The sequence below is a fragment of the Muntiacus reevesi genome, chromosome 3 (assembly GCF_963930625.1).
Source record: "Muntiacus reevesi chromosome 3, mMunRee1.1, whole genome shotgun sequence".
NCBI lineage: Eukaryota > Metazoa > Chordata > Mammalia > Artiodactyla > Cervidae > Muntiacus > Muntiacus reevesi.
The window spans coordinates 119319456-119336123 of NC_089251.1; the positions used below are offsets into that span (position 1 = coordinate 119319456).

The following is a 16668-nucleotide window of genomic DNA, read 5'->3' on the forward strand; positions in this document are numbered from 1 at the left end:
GACTTAGAAAAATTATATTGTGGTTAGAAAATAACATATACTCAAGACCTTTGACTGAAAAGACTATTTTGGGGGTTTACTATTTTTTACAAGTTTTACTTTAACAAGTGAGTGAATTAATCAGATTTGAGATTAACTCTCACTGGCAGAACTTGAATATACTCAGTCTGCTTTAAAAAAATAAAGGGATCAGAACTTGAAAAGAAATTTATACACAAGCAGCAGACAGAAAAAATATAGGGCCTGAAATAGACAAGAGTTTTTGATGTGTTTAAAAAAGAGAAAGAAAGAAAAAAAAAAAGAATAATATTGGGGGGTGGGGCAAGAAAAATTTCATGAGAGTAATTGGAGGAAGGCATGTGCCCAAGTTAGACCAGGGAGTAAAGTCTGAAGAACACCAACAACAGAACCATTCTTGGGGAAAAGTAATACCAGGAGGACTCCTACGGTTAATTTTCTAAAAAAAGACAAAGGTAAACAGTATTCAGTTTGTTGAGGCTTACAACATAGAGTATAACAGGAAAAGAAACACTCAAAGACAGTTTTTAAAGAAAAGTTATGGAAATGACTGTAAAATGAAAATCATAACATTCTAACTTACTTGAAGTAGATAAAATAGAAAATGAAGTCAGACTACATATGATACTGCTTTCAATCGTTCATGCTAGATGTGAAGAACTCTTAGGATCATACATCTTAAAACAAATGTAAAATAGTCAATTCTAAAATAAATGTACAAAACGAGTAAATTGCAGCCTTTAAGAAATCCCAGTTCCATGGGCAAACATTTCTTATAAAGTGTTTAACCAAAAAGTTAAGTTCGACAGGCTATCACGTTTGTAATATTGACATTACGCATGTAATATTTAGAAATCTTAGATACAAAAGTAAAATACACATTATTCCTTTTTTAAAAGATGCTTTTGAAGCTACAAGTCAGTTTATTTTATTGAAGTGCTCTTGGAAAAACTGATGAAACAGTCAATACGTGCACCAAAATAAGTACGTTATACAGAATTCTAAATTTCATTTTACAGGAATACCATCTAGGAAAAGTGCAAGGTGCACGAATATCGCGGTGACAGGTGTTAAGTAAACTCAGCGAGAAAATCAGAAACGAGTTCCGAGCGGAGGCCCAGTTCAACTTGTAAGTTTCGTGGGCACAATAAATCATTCACGAAAGCCCACCTTAAACAGCTCAAGTAGTCAGAAAAATAGGCCGATGGTTACTCGAGCGATAACATAATCCGCGGTCTTATTGTTGTAGAGCAGATGTCATTTATGGGTGGGGCTGACGCGCAGAGCAGCTGAAACATTTTTGTACCAACCCCAGCCCCGCGCTCTTTCCCATGGGATAGAAGGGGCTCCAAAAAGGTAAGGGGAAAGCTCCCAACGCTCAATTCCTCCCAAAAACAAGGAAGTTTTTTTTTTTTTTTTTTTTGATGTGGCCTTGGTAAGATGTACAAAATCTCCCGTAATTAAACCCTACCCTGGAAAAAAAAATCCTCCTTTTCTCCCCTCCCTGGCCGGCTCCTCCTCGGGACACTTGACTGAATCTTTTCTTTCCCTCCTTCCCACGCTGACGGAGAGGCTGCACGCAAGCCGCGAACGACTGTTTTTCTTTTCGCGCGGAGGGAACTCGACGGGTACGAACGCCGGGTGGCGGGAAGGGAGCGGGCGGCGTTGTGAGGAGGCCAAGAAGGCTCGCCGGGTACGAGCGGGGCTGGGGGTTGGGAGCAAGGGACGACGCTGGCCGCCGGGCCCGCACGGGAGATTGAGGTGACGAGGGGAAATCTCCCGGCTCGGAGCGGGGACCCGGCGCTTCCGGCTAACGACCGGTCGCTCTCGGGCCTAGCGCGGCTCGCCTTCCAGGCTCCGCCGGGGTGGGCGGAGAGTTGGTAGGAAGGGAAACCGCGGCTCGCACTTGCCTGGAACCGGGTGACCAATAACTGGTAATAGTCTTTGCTTGGCGCTGGGCCTTGTCCTACAATTTCAAACAGAGTCTCCGGCAGCCACGACGCCATCTTGGGACGCCACCGCCGTCGCTAAGACAACCAGGAAGGGGCGGGGCCTGCTTGGGGTCACGAGGGCCACAGCCGTGGTTAAAAAAAAAAAAAATCGGACCCTACTTTCGAGCTGGCGGGGTGTTTCTAGCTTTGGGGGTGATTATCCCCTTCATCCGAGGGTTAGCAGGAACTCTTGAGCAGTGAAATATCCACCTTGAGGTCCCGGGTGACCCGGAGGGGAATTAGTTCCTGCTACCACCGAGGGGAGAGTGGGGAAGGCGGGGTGGGGGGTGCGGTGACCCCGGCGGAGGGATATCAAGCGAAGTCTCACATTCCCCTTCCTGGTCCCTCGAAGGGATCGGGAGGAGGTCGCAGGCCGCTGGGGGAAGTCGAGCCAGGCATTGGCGAGGCGGCGGGGGGGGCGGGGTGGGAGGGGAGGGAAGGGGAGGGGAGGGGCGATGTGAGGAGCCGCGAGTAGGCAGCGGGGGGCCTGTCCCGCGGACGAGCACCGTCTGTCCGAGAGTCGGCGGGCAAAATAGTTCCCGGAGGGTGTTGGAACGGGCGGGGAGAGAAGAAGGCGGCGCGGGCGGAGGCGCACGCCGGGAGCGGTGCTGCGGCTCAGCTGATAATTGAAGGGACCCGAGGAGCCGCCGCCGCCGCCGCTTGGGGGGGGTGGGGGAGCGAGGAGGAAGTTACTGCCGCGCCACCGAGTCCGGACCGGAGACTTTGGGGCCCAACTAGGTAATTGGGGCGCAGTTCCGAGCGGCGGCGGGGCCAGACCTGGGTGGGGGGGAGGGGGCTGTGTTGAGGGGTTGAAGGGGGGGTGATGGTGGTGGGGGTGGCGGTGGCAGTGGCGGCGGGGAGGAGCTGGAACAGAAAGTCCCAGGAAACCCGGTTGTGTCATCACCGCGATTCTGGTCCTCCCCCCCCACCCGACCCCCACGCTCGGCCTGTTCCCGGCGGCAGCGGCGGCGGCGGGTCCGCGGAAGGACCGGGCCAAGGGTTGACGGGTTAGGCGCTCGAGGGAGAGAGACCGCGGCTGGAGGGGAACCGGGGCTGGGCTGGAGTCGGGGGTGAGGGGGGCGGGGCGCTGGGTGCCCCCCCCCCCCGCCAACCATGAGGAGGGCCCCTTCACGGAACCTGGGGGGGTAAAGGCGTGTGGGGTCTGGGGGAGCCCGGCGGGTGTCGTGTGTGTCGGGGGGGCCGGAAGTGGGCTTTGGAGCTCGGAGGGCGTCTAGGAAGACAGAAAGTGAGGGGCCGGAAGTGCAGGTGGGGGGGTGTGAAAGACGGCCAGGGTTCCCCGGAAATGGGATGGGGGGCCCGGAAACCGGGAGAGGGGAGGCTCCGGGGCCAGGGAACGGCCCGGAAATGGAAACTAGGGAGCAGCTCGAGTGACAACAGTTGTGGGAAGCGAGGGTCAGAGGAGGGAGCGGCCGGAGTGACTTTTAGACCGCAGTAAGGTTTCCTGCCGACGGTGCGGGGGGGAGACGGTTGAGGGCGGGCGAGGCTGCAGACGGTGGTCTGCGCTGGGCAGTTGTTTTTTCAGCCCGTGGGAAGTTGAGGCTTGACGGAGTGGGGACGCGGAGAGGGCGGCGGGGGGCGGCGTGAAACAGGCCGAGAAACTTGACCGAGAGGAGCGGAGCATCCTTCTCCATTGATCGGCGTGGAAATTGGGGGTGGGGTTAGGACCTGTGGGGAGGGAGGTGGACCGGTTGTCACTCTTGTCGTATTAGTATTCAAAGCGAGTCAGGCGATTAATTTATTTATATGTGGATTACATAAAACCTATTATAACGTCTGTCCGTTCAGTTCACCCTCTCTCCATCCTCCTCCACAGTGAGTGGGTTTCCAGTTGTGGAACAAGTTAGAGGGGAGTGCAAATAACGGAGGTGATAGCGTCCCCCATCCTGTCCTTTCTCCGTGTCGGTCCCATCCTCAGAAATAAGCGAAATCTTTTCATTTGCTGGAGGAAGGGGAAAAAAAAAAAAGATTTAAACACAGGCAAATCGTGGCGAGAGGTCGAGGGGTAGCTTAGACATTTGAACTCCTCCGGGGGGACAGGGGGACGAGAGGGAATTGGGTGCCCCGTGTGGCGAGAAGAGGACGGAAGGGGCTGCTCCTAAACCCTTAAGACAGATTTGTTTGTTTTTGATAATGCCGTTTTTTTTGTTTTTTTTTGTTTTTTTTAACTTTGTCTGAGGGGGAGGTTTAGCTTAAGCCCGGTATCTGGCGGTGGGTATGGTTTAATTGCTTCGTCGGGTAATTGGGGGGACAGAATGTGTCAGGAGGAACGTTGGTGTGTGTGGAATGGGGCGCGGGGTGGGGGGGCGTTTAGTAGGGCAGTGGGCCTGTTCGAGTGGACGTCTAACTGCTCCCCTGCTGTCTCCCTTCCTCGTCGGCCTTCCCCGATCTTGCCTGGGCTGCCAGATCACCCGATCCCCGGGCTTTCCTCGGTTTTGTAGGCCCTTCTGTGGTGTGTTGTTGAACTTTCTATTCCTCTCCAGTATCTAGCTATTTTTGGCGTTTCATTTGGTAAAAAGACCCGGCAAGTTGAGGCTCAGAATCTCCTCTCAAAAAAGCAAAACAAAACAAAAAAAATACGGGATAGAAACTTGAAAGAGCTATTGAGTGGGGTAAAAAACCGACGTTTGGAACAAAGGTCCTAGTTGTTAGAGAAAAAGGCAAGAGGCCTATATATGAAGCGTGTGTGTGTCTCGCATTTACTGGGGGGGTGGGGGTGGGACAGCAGTTAGGGTTATGGAGTGGAATTATCAGAAGTTTAGAAACAGTACATGGCAGAGGTTTTTATTGAGGCTTATTTTTTTTTTCATACAGAGAGCATGCAAAGAACTCAGTATTAAGTGTGGATTTTAGAGTAAACACATTTCTAACCCATTTCTAATTGTTTTAGAAACTTCCTGTTCCACGTTCAGCCTCAGAAGTACTGAACTCGTGTGGCTTTTATATCATCTTGGTGAAATTGTTTGGGGAGTTTTTATTTCATTTATTTGGAGTTTAGAGAGAGCACATTAAAATGGCTGAGGGTTGTGGGCTTTGTCCACATTACCCTTTCTATGAATGTGCCAATATCCATAAGAATTGAAGAACCGTAATTAAGGTTATCCTGGTTGCCCAGTAGTAAAGAATCCGCCTGCAGTGCCGGAGACTTGGGTTCAATCCGTGGGTGAAGATCCCCTGAAGAAAGAAATGGCAACCCACTCCGGTATTCTTGCCTGGGGAATCCCATGGACAGAGGAGCCTGGCTGGATACGGTGGTCTGTGGGGTTACAGGAGTAGTTAGCGTCTAAACAAGAACAACAATTAAGATGATCACTGCTTCCATTCGATTCCCAGTTTTTCAGGAGTTTGAGCGGTTTTTAAGTCTGCTCAGCTGACATTTACTGTTTTGTGTCTGTAAACAGGCATTTTGTTTTTCATTTACTTTCTAAAAGTTAGAACATGTTGTTAGAATTTCTGAAGGTGCTAAACAAAATTATTTTTTATGGTGAAGAACAGGATGCTTGGTCAGGATAAAAGCAATGCTTTCACCTAGCAAAGTAAATTTGAAGTAATGTTTACTTTTCCATTCTAACTTTTGAGATTAGTGCATTTTTATTTGACTATGGTTGTAAGATCCTGTTTGAGGTCATCATCCTAGCAAAGATGACACATGTTGGCCTAGGAATTCATAACACTGCCAGTTAGTAGCCGTGTGACCTTGAGTTATTCTCTGACCCTATCTGATCTCCATTTGTTTTAATCTGTAAAATGGGAATGGATAATCTCTCTCTTACCTACTGGTTGGTTGTGAGATCCAGTGGATATAATGGTTGAGAAGAAATACAAACTGCTAAATAAGTGTAAGACAACTGTCATTAGCTTTAGAAAATTATATTATCTATTGTGAGGTAATTACAAAAAACTTTCCTCAGTTGCAGTGGTGAAAGGTTGTCAATGTAAGGTAGGTTGGAGATAGGAAGTTATAGCACTTTATAATATGAAATTGCTGCTTAATTGGTAGTGGAACTTGGACCCCAATTGTTATGTTACTTTTTTTGCAGCGGTATGCTTGTTCACCATACCTTGTTAATTCTGCTGAGAGAAAGTTCAAACAGATTGCTTCGTGTTTTTATTGTGGAAAAATTTTGTTCCTGTTCTGGTTCGTGGCTTTTATGAAATTGACTTTGTAATATCAGAGACTACAATTAAGGATGGAGAAGGAAATGGCAACCCACTCCAGTATTCTTGCCTGGAAAATCCCATGGGGTCTCAAGAGTTGGATTCGACTTAGCAGCTAAACGACCACCACAATTAAGGAAAAGTATTTCAGAATCTTGGTCTGGTTTCTTTTACAGAATCTGGGGGAGTTTTTGTTTTTAATTTTTTTAAGGGAATGTGGGTGGGAATCTTTTCGAACAAACTGACACCAATTGCCCATTTATTTTTTGCATGTTTGGTGAGGTAATTGGATGGACTTAATTTGAAAAAGTAATCTGCTTGTTGCTTTTCGTCTTCAGGTTCTTGATCTGCCAGCCTGACATGCCTTTTTCCTTCTTTTGAGTCATTTTAGGTTCACTTCAACTCACAAGTACTTATTCAAAAATTTCTACCCCATGATCTTTCCTTTTTATTTATTTGTTATCTATATATGCTTCATTTGCGGATTATAGTGCTAGGTTTGTTGACAAAAACATTGCTTTTGTTTCCCTGACTGGATTATAGGCTTCCTGAGGGCAAGGATTATCTCAGTGTCCTTGTGTTTTGCCTGAAGGTGTACTCATAAACCTGATTGAAAATAGCACCCGTTTTCCTTCCCACTCCAAAGTGATAATGGTAGCCTGGCCATGCCAGCTGCAGCCAGTCTTCCTGCTTGGAAAGTTTCTTGGCTTCAGCAAGTCTTTCAGGGTGATATCTGATTTAGTGGTCAGCGTCTCACGTCTTCCTGACTGCTGTGCCTTCAGAGTGCCTGGATAGGGTGGAAGGGTAAGAATTTGGTGAATATTATATAAGACATATAATTTGTAGGTTGTTATATAATCTTGGTGCTTTTAGTTCTTAACATGTGATGTTAGCTTTACATTTGTGTGTTTTTTGTTTTTTTTTTTTAATTTTTAATTTTTTTAGTGCCTGGGTATAGTTCAGAAAGCTGTGCTATATAGATTTCTTAAAGGCATAAACCCCTAGCAAATTGTTCTTCAGTTTCTACCTGGTCTGCTAGATTTCTCTGTACAGAGTGAGTGCTTGCTGTTATTTATGGTAAATAGATCTGTATACTGATATCGAGCCAGTCTTTTGATTTGTATTTAAGTAGAACTTGGCTAATGTCCTGGATTTTTACAAATGCAGTTCTTTAATAAAATCTTAATCAGTACTATCCCAATTTATTGCTAGTTTCGGGGTATGGGCAAAAGAAGTTGTTTCCTAGATTGAGATAAATCTGCTCGACAGTTTTTCTCCTAGGACTTTTAGGTCTTTTTTGTGATTCTTGTAGTTTTCAGTAAACTGGATTGGCCAGAAGAGAAAGCTACTCGAGTAGTCCATTATTTAGACTTAATCCACTTTGTCTTGAGTGCCGAGAAGCTGTTAATAGTCAGTTTTGGAGTTATGCTTGATTTAAAAAGCTATTCTAGGGGCCTAGAGTTAAAAAGCTGCCTTTTGCTCTGATCTTTCATTAAGGAACAGTGCTGTTAAAGTGAGTATCTGATTTGAAGGTAGAAGACTTGGGTTCCAGTTCTGGCGATGCGTTTTCTGTGTTTGTGACCTTGGGCAAATAATGCAACCTTTGTGAACTTCAAGTGCCTAATGTGAAAAATGTGGTTATGGCCATGGCTAGGCACTGTATTCAGGAATCAGGCTACAAAGATGGATTGGAACACAGCCCTTATTCCCCTGATTCATCCTTGCATTGACCACTACTGCCTCATTTATTTAACACTGTTCTACCTAGAACATACTTTTATAATGTGTGTAGGTGTTCTACTTGAAGATATTTGAGTATAGAATAGTATTCCTTAGTAGATTATGAATTTCTTGAAGTTAGTCTTTCCTCTTTTATCCATAGAAGCAAGCACAGGGCCTGTCCCATAGTAAAGACTCTTTTAATGTTTATTGACGGAATAAGCTGTGAGAATAAGATTCTGAAAGTGGAAATATTTTGTAATGGTTTAATGTAATGTCCTATTTGATTTGTTTTGATAAGCATTTTGGATCAGTTATGCTAATGAGATTTTGGGGAGTTTTCTTTTTTAATCTCTTGATATATATTTTAGAGACTGCAAGTTGAATCATATTTAAAAAATTAGGGCAGGCCACTTCACATTATTTAATTCTCCACTATTTGCATGAAATAGTTGATCATTTAAATGCTTCATTGAGGACTTATGTTTTGAGACAGTGCATATTTAAGTACAGAACTGAATTTTACACATCATTTTAGTTTATTCTGTTTCTTTTTAGAAAGGATATATTTATTTCTATAAATATGATGTTATTACCCATACATGGATTTTTGAATGCTGTTTATAAGCTGAAGTGTCTATCAACAAGTCTTCAAAACTTGAAATTATAGCATTGCAATGTGTGTTTTAATCGCTTGTTGGCTGTCATAACCAGTGAATGAGTTCCACCCTGACTTTACAACTCCTACTCATTCCACCCATGGGCAGCATTCTGAATAAATAGATGGCCCTTGTGCTGTCGTCTTAAGGTCACATTAACTCATCTTCAAGTCCTCATACTGGTGAACAGGTGTGATGCCCTGAAAACCCAAAGTGAGTTTGTATGGATAACCTGTTTGAAATTCACTGTTGAGTTGTAATATAAGCTGCCTTGTGTCCTTAGAGAGCAGGTTCATGGAAATCATATGAAGGGCCTTCCCCAATCTCCCTTTAAAAAAAATTCTTAAAACTTTAGTGCTTGTAGTTGCCTTGTAAACAGCAAATGTGTGAAAATGCTACAACTTCTGCTATGGCCCCAGTATTTTGTAATCCTGTTTTGCACTCTTGGCTGTGGGCAGTCAGAGGAGCTGCCTCTTCCTCTCTGAAAACACCCGGGAGCTTCATTTGTGCTGAGACTTTGTCTCTCTACTTGGATTGGTACCTTTCCCAACCTTGTATCTCTGTAGCTACATACACTCTTAACTTTCTTTCAGTAGCTCCTGTTAAGATTCTCAGTCTTCACTCTTCTGCTCCCTTCTACAACATTTGTTTCACTGATGACTTTTACAGTCTTACAGTTGTTTACGTCTTCTTTATGAGATCTCTGGCTTCTTGAGAGTAGAGGTCTCATTCTTTTCTCCTAACAGAGGCTGGCACAAGTCTGCACCTAATGTGTCATACATGGCAGGTGGCAGTGGTGGAGTTCCTTCTGGTGACACACTAAAGAACTAGATTGTGAAATAATAGTACTGACATAGTCTACTGTCAGCTTGGGCTTCCCAGGTGACACAGCAGTAGAGAACCCACCTGCCGATGCAGGAGATAGGGGTTCGATCCCTGGGTTGGGAAGATCCCCTGGAGGAGGAAATGGCAACCGACTCCAGTATTCTTGCCTGGAAAATTCCATGGACAGAGGAGCCTGGTGGGCTGCAGTCCAGGGGTTTGCAGAGAATCTGACAGGACTGAGTGACTGATCATGCATGCACGCTGTCAGCTTGCTTTGGCAGCTTGCAGAGTCTGAGTTCCCCAATCTGGGATTGAACCTGGGCCCTCAGCAGTGAAAGTGCAGAGTCCTCACCTCTGAACTGCCTCGGAATTCCCTCAACTTGCTTGTTTCTCGTTTTTCAGGGTTTGGCAGCTGAAGGTAGGATCTAGAATATACATTTTTCAGAATTAGGCTCATTAAAATCAGCTTCTTAAGGGATTGCTAAAGTACTGGACTGTTCTAGTGACTTGGACGCCCCAGGTTTAGCGTTTGGGGATTATGGTTATTAGTAGATGAAAGTCTGTCAGTTCAAGTTTTATCAGATGTTTACAGTGCACCGTAGGACTGTGCTGGGGGAAATACAAAAGGGGCTTAGGATGTAGTGTTTGTCTTCCGAGTTGTGTTACGTTTCTTTTAGTTGATAATCACTTCTCAAACTGACTTGGTAACTAAGTAGCACAGAGAAGTATTCTGTAGAAATTCTAAATGCAGGCGTTCTGCATTTAGAAAACTTGATATGAGAATCTAAATTAAGAAACCAGATGAATTAGGGCATGCTTTTTTGGCCTTGCTGAATGAGTTGTTGGAAGTGCCTCCATTGCACAGATATTTCATCAGCAGCAAACGCGTGTGCATTTCTGGTTCCATATAAGGTCTGCCCTCTTGTAGCGTGCTGAGGAGAAGTAAGATTGATAAAATGAGATCTTTTATTTCAAAATGTACTAATATTGCAGATGAGTTCAGACTATGTCAAAAAGACACAACATATAACATCATACATATTTGTTTTTAAGTGCAAAGTTAAGTTTTATATAGCGAGTACTCAAGTTTAGAGAGAGATTGAAGTTGTGGAGGAAGACTTTATGAACAGAGAAGGGACTTGAGCTGGCCCTGATACTTGGATAGATGTAGGAGGGTGGGGAGCTTAAAAGTGGAGTTGACAAGCATCTAATGGTAAGGTAAACTGGCCCTCTGAAGGAGAGGGTCCACATTTATGAAATTTAGGTTGAGATTATTGAGGTTCTGAAATGGGAGATTAAGAAATTCAATATAACAAATAGACATGTTGAAGTTATGGTTGATGAATAGGCAGCGACAGCATGAAAAAAAAAGTACAAAAATATTTAATTTGTAAATGAACTGAAAAGAAAAGTAAAAGTGCCTTCAGATCTTACTTATCTTTCTATGAAATTGCTCCCTTTCTAGGACTGCATATAAGGGTCTTTGTGGTTACTTTTGAGGCAATAGAACCAGTGGAGGTAAAGCTTACTTCTTGTTCAGTTTCCGTACTTGATAGTTTAAGGAGTTTTGTTCAGTAGGCAGGAGCTTGTATCTAGATAATTCCCACTGCCCCTGTGTTCAGTCACAGGATTCTTCCTTTAGTGGAAGCTGGCGATCATCATCTCCTAACACATTCAACTACTGTTTATTCTGAGATTAAAAAAAAAAAAAAAAAAATCAGTACTGTTTAAGAATACATGTTTCTTGTGAGTTAGTAATTTATTAGTCTTATTTATGGGGAACCTTTTGTTTAGTGTCTACTGCTCTAAAACTGTTTAAAACAAAAGCAAATTGTGGTTTTAGTATGTACATATTTTTCAAATCCCTGATAGCTCAGTTGGGAAAGAATCCACCTGCAATGCAGGAGACCCTGGTCCGATTCCTGGGTTGGGAATATCCGCTGGAGAAGGGAAAGGTTACTAACTCCAGTATTCTGGGCTGGGGAATTCCATGGATTGTATAGTCCATGAGGTCACAAAAAGTCTGACAGGACTGAGTGACTTTCTCTTTCACTTTATTTTTTCAAAGGTGGAAATTAATATCACCCAGTTTAATCAAGTGAAATATTTTAGTAAAATATTTCCCTTGCTCTCTGGTTGATGTCACAGTAGATTGTTACTCATTTTATTAATACTTTTACAAAAGTGCATACAACAGGATTTCAAAAATGGAAAATGAGGTTAGATGTGGCTGAAGGGAAACTAAAGCAAAAGAGAATATTTTATTTGGGGGTGTGGTAGCCATAATATTTATTAGCTTTCTTTAGCAGCATTTGTTTCTAGCATATTCTTGTAGACTTTGATGACTGCAGTTTGGATTAATTTGATCTTTTTGCTTATGTGGGGACAACAGAGATGCTAGCTGTTATTACAAGTTTATGACTTAAAATAGTATCTGTTAAGGCTGTATAGGCCAAAATTTGTGGGGTCTTGTGTACTTAAGTTAAAGCATTTGTTAGGTGTCAGTATTTTACTGCTACAACAGGCAGTAGTACCTATTTTTCTGCAAGACAGTCCTGCAGCTTCCCAGTTTTTTCCTTTATCAAGCACATATTTCCATTTCTTCTACTTAACCAGGGAAAGCAGCTTAGTGTCCAAAGGAGATCAGACCTGGTCTCTACCAGCAGCATTTGGGCCCTTCTCCCAGCAGATGGCAACAAAAATTAGGCTCATTTCTGAGAAGATTGAGTAAGTCTTAACTTTGTGATCAGACCTGTTTGCTAGTTATTTCTCAACTCTCATTAGGTATGCTAGTGTTGGTTTTTTACCTTTTGACCTCAGAATACTTTTGTTATAAAGCTAGACTTAATTGCAGAGTTTGTCTTTTCACCCTGCCTTTTGACAGGTTTTGCCCTTCCATTTGCTGCTGTGAGGTAAGACTTGGGGAATTTCGGCCTTTGCTGTGCGCTGTAAGGTAATCTGCTGCTGCCTCTTCTGACCAGCTAGTATTACTTTCAGCTGCCTGGAAGTTAGGCCATGCCTTTTTTTTTCCCCCCCAGGTGTCTTCTCACTACACAAACTAAGACCAACTGAGACGAATTACTGGAGATAATATCCCATCATATGGGATTTTCATTGTAGCACCTCTTTAAGGTGATACTCGGTTTATATTTCTTGCATCAGCTGAGGATTTGGTGAAACTTAATGTTTGCTGGAATAGCTGCTTTTTTTTTTTTTGCTGTTCTGTGGAATGGGCCTTCAGTCATGTGTTTACTTATAATCAGTATGTTAATTTTTACTAAAAGAAAATTATGATGATTTATAATTAATGCAGTTAACGAGTTTGCTATATTTAGAGAAACTCAAAACTTTTTCAGGATACTTGCTGAATTTACTTAAACATTTAATGCTATAGTAAAGAATTTGGGCTATTAGGTTCAAGGGAAGAAATGATCTTGGTTTCAGCAACCACTGCATTGAGTGTGTGTGGGTGTATTCATCTTTTAAGGTATTTCTTGGGCTTCCCTGATAGCTCAGTTGGTAAAGAATCTGCCTGCAAATGCAGGAGACCCTGGTTTGATTCCTGGGTCAGGAAGATCCCCTGGAGAAAGGCATAGGCTACCCATTTCAGTATTCTTGGGCTTCCCTTGTGGCTCAGCTGGTAAAGAATCTGCCTGCAAAGCGAGAGACCTGGGTTCAATCCCTGGGTTAGGAAGATCCCCTGGAGAAGGGAAAGGCTACCCATTCCAGTATTCTGGCCTGGAGAATTCCATGGAGCCGCAAAGAGTCAGACATTACTGAGCGACTTTCACACACACAAAGGATTTGGGAAGTTTCCATATTACTTAAAAGAATTTTAAAGTTAGGAGTGGATTATTCCATTGTTCTTTTAAGAAATGTGAAATCCAGGACTTAGTAAAACCATTTTTCTAAAAATTTCTGCAATTATTTCTGTTTAAGGGCTATTATTAGCATCATGATACAGGGGAAGAAATTATCTTGGTTTCAGCAACGACTACATTGATCTTTTAAAGTTATTTCTTGAATTGTATTAGCAATATTCTCAAACCTAGAAAAGAATCGTTTAAAACATCTCTGTTCTCAGTGAAGTTAGTCTGAAGTTAGCAGTGGAGATAGAATTAATGTATGTGAATAATAAGCAAATAATATGTATTTATAAGCAGCTTTGGTCACTGTTTCAAGCCTTAGGTTAAGGTTTGGGATTATGAAGATGGACAGATGTGGTCCTTGACCTTGAGTTTATAGTTTTATTAGGAGGGGGTTGGTAAACTCAGGGACCAAATTAATCATAGAAACTCTTAAGCCGAATTCTTGAGACATTACTCAGATGCCTCATCAGGTGACCATCTGTTTGAAAAGAATACAGTAAAAATATTACCAAGGTATTTCTCAGAGTAGTTGTTTTAGCTGCATCCGTGCATACTTGCTCACACTGAGTTCTGAATTCAGTTCCTTGTTATCTTTGTGATGTGGCTTTCACTGTAAATATATATAATATAGTCTGATAGTGAGCTAAATCAGTCCAGTAGTGTGGGAGATTAACATCATCATCATAAAAAAGACTTCATGAATTAATGTACCAGCAGCTCCCTTCTATTGAATTCTTTCCTTGGTACACTGATGTTTTACGTAGGTTAAGGTTAACTGGAGTGTCTCAGGGGATAGGGTGGGGAGTTGGGTGGGGTGGAGATGGAGAGGTGAGTGGATGAGCCAAAGAGCTGGGCATTTTAGACAGGGAATGTGTGAAGGTGGATGAGTCTGTAGCAGAAGAGGGTGTCAGTTTTCAGAAGTGGCAGAGGAGAGTTAAATGTACTAATAAGTAAATATATTTTGCTTTCTGTGTTTATTTTAATGAGTTCTTTGCCCCATATTTTTACATAAGGAAAATAGCTGTATTCTTACTATGCTTTGAGTGTCCCTGGGTTAGAATTCCAGTTGGAATAACAGCAAAAATATAAATATAGTAGAAAATAAGATTAATACCTGTGTGTACATTTACATGAACATCTTATTTCTCCTTAAAGTTGGCATTTTTTGGTAACTTTTTATTTTGTATTGGGATATAACCGATTAACAAATAACGTCATGATAGTTTCAGGTGGACAGCAAAGGGACTCAGCCATACCTATACATGCATCTATTCACCCCTAAACTCCCCTCCCTTCCAGGCTGAAAGTTGACATTTTTATCGTATAATTTTAATCAGTTTTTATAGAATAATGTTGCTTTTCCATAGCTATGCCCATGTATATATTTTGAAGGAAATGTCCTATAGAAAGATTATGGACTTCAAGGCTAGACACTGTTTAAACAAGATCCCCATATTCTAGCTGTGTGATCTTGGTCAAGTCATTTAAACTCTCTGAGGTATAGTTTACTTGGTTATAAATGTGTGCTGTTAGGATCGTTCATAAATAGTATACACTTGATAAATAGTAGCTGCTGCTATTTTTATTTATAATGATAAAATATATGTTAATTTGACTCTTTAGGGGAAGGTGTACATGGTGTCATCTTTCAGAGTGGGGGGTCAGCAAACTTTTTTTGCAAGGTGCCAGATGTTTAATATTTTTGGTTTTACAGGTCAGCTCTTAAAGGGTTAAAAAAACAAAAACAAAAACGGCCAAATCAGCCATTTCGAAACTTACAAAATGAGGTGGTTGGCCAGAATTGGCCTGTGGGCTGTAATTTGCCAACCTCTGCTCCAGAATATTACTAGCTGCTTTTTTACTTTGTTCATAGGAATTTGAAATGCTCTCTGTATGTTTCAAAGATAACATGATGATGTCTCAGTGATAAAGGAGTTTAGGGTGAGTGGCTAAGAGCAGACATTGGGATCAACTTAAATTTTGGGCCTAATACTGTTAACCAGTGTGACTTTTGTCAATTTTGGCTTCAGTGTCCCACCTGTAGAATAGGAATAGGAATAATCGTCCCTATCTTAGGCTTGTTTTTAGAATTAAATTAGTTAATATGTAGAAGTTTTAGAACAGCATAAGTGCTCAGTGTGTTAACTGTTGTTAGTAATCATTCTTTTTTTTGAGAGGAAGCATTTTTATTTTCTTACATTGATAAAACAACAGGTTTGAGAAAGAGAAGATGGATGTCTCTGATATACTGGAATTACTTGAGTGACAAGAGTTTTAGGTTTTGAAGCAGGAGTGTTGGTAGACTGCAATGAGATTGGTCTCGTTGGGTTCCAGTTTCCTAGTGTTTGACCCTGGGCAAGTTGATTAACATGCAAATTATAGAAAATACGGGGTTGGCCAAAGAGTTTGTTCGGATTTTTCCATAAGATGTTATGAACTTTTTGGCCAACTCAATACAAAATTTACAGAATTCCTTTGAGTTCTTAATGAGAGTGAAGTATTAAGCACAGTGCCTGGTTCATAGTTAAGCAGTTGCTGTATTACATTTTTTTTGACTAAGATACTGGCTTCTGGAAGAAATTTAATAGTAGCTTTTATTCTAGTAGTTTTTCTAAATGATAACTTACTTTCACATTGTTTTGTATATGTTTTGTATATATTGTTTTAGTGTATGAAGTTATACTTGACTCTGTAAATTTATTATTTTTAAGATGTTATAATTTTGGTGTTGAGTAAATTTAATAGTTAAAATGAAACTTTAAAGATTGAAAGGAAAAATATCCCTGGCCTGGTAATACGTACATTAAGTGTTTTGAAAAGCTTTTTGGGGAGTAATATCTACATTTGATCTAGGTTCACAGGTTTATAAAAATGTTGTAAAAGTAGTGTAAGGAGTATCCCATATTCCCTTTATCCACTGTCAAGGTCAAGGTTTTGTTGTTGTTAATCAGTAAAAATGTAAGAAATGGATGTAGAATCTACTGCAAAAAGGTCAGTATGGTGAACATGTTGTTTTTCAGTGTGGTTCTTTACCAGAGTTTATGTGCTTTTCAGAGTGCTGTGAGTGCACCAGAATGTCTCATTCCTGACTCTTGGCTCTCATTGGTGAACAGTATTACCTTGAGTCTTAAGGTTCTCATTGGCAGTTGGACATTCCTAAATGCTCTGCTTTTAAATAGACTCACTTGCTTTGCTTTGTTTAGTAAGTGCTTTCCCTGTCCTCTCTAGTCGATGGGCTTTGCTTTGTTTAGACCCACTCCCCCTAGCTTTTATTATGTGTTGAGTTACAAAACTACTTGCTAGAATCGTGTATTATTTAGGTAAGTTGAGAGTGAAGACTTGTGCCACCCCCCCCCCCTTTTTTTTTTAATATTTATTTGACTGCACCAGGTCTTAGTTGAGACACACAAA

At 42.0% G+C, this 16668-nt stretch overlaps 2 protein-coding genes across 16 annotated transcripts in view; one reads left to right on the forward strand and one right to left on the reverse strand.

Annotated features, from left to right (window-relative positions):
- Positions 1-2127, reverse strand: part of FBXO36 (F-box protein 36) — a 96450-nt gene extending 94323 nt beyond the window's left edge. Inside the window, exon 1 of the mRNA XM_065930397.1 lies at positions 1929-2127. Within this exon, the coding sequence (XP_065786469.1) occupies positions 1929-2024 (96 nt within the window). The 5' untranslated portion in view covers positions 2025-2127. The remainder of the gene's footprint in view (positions 1-1928) is intronic.
- The window catches only part of TRIP12 (thyroid hormone receptor interactor 12), a 149143-nt gene continuing 133829 nt past the window's right edge, over positions 1355-16668 (forward strand). For 7 of the 15 annotated variants that reach the window (XM_065930381.1, XM_065930386.1, XM_065930383.1 and 4 more), the window contains exon 1: positions 2545-2747. The gene's annotated coding sequence lies outside the window, so the exon portion shown is untranslated. Of the gene's footprint in view, positions 1375-2543; positions 2748-16668 lie in introns of those variants that run through there. The other 8 variants (XM_065930392.1, XM_065930394.1, XM_065930396.1 and 5 more) reach the window with 4 other exon arrangements.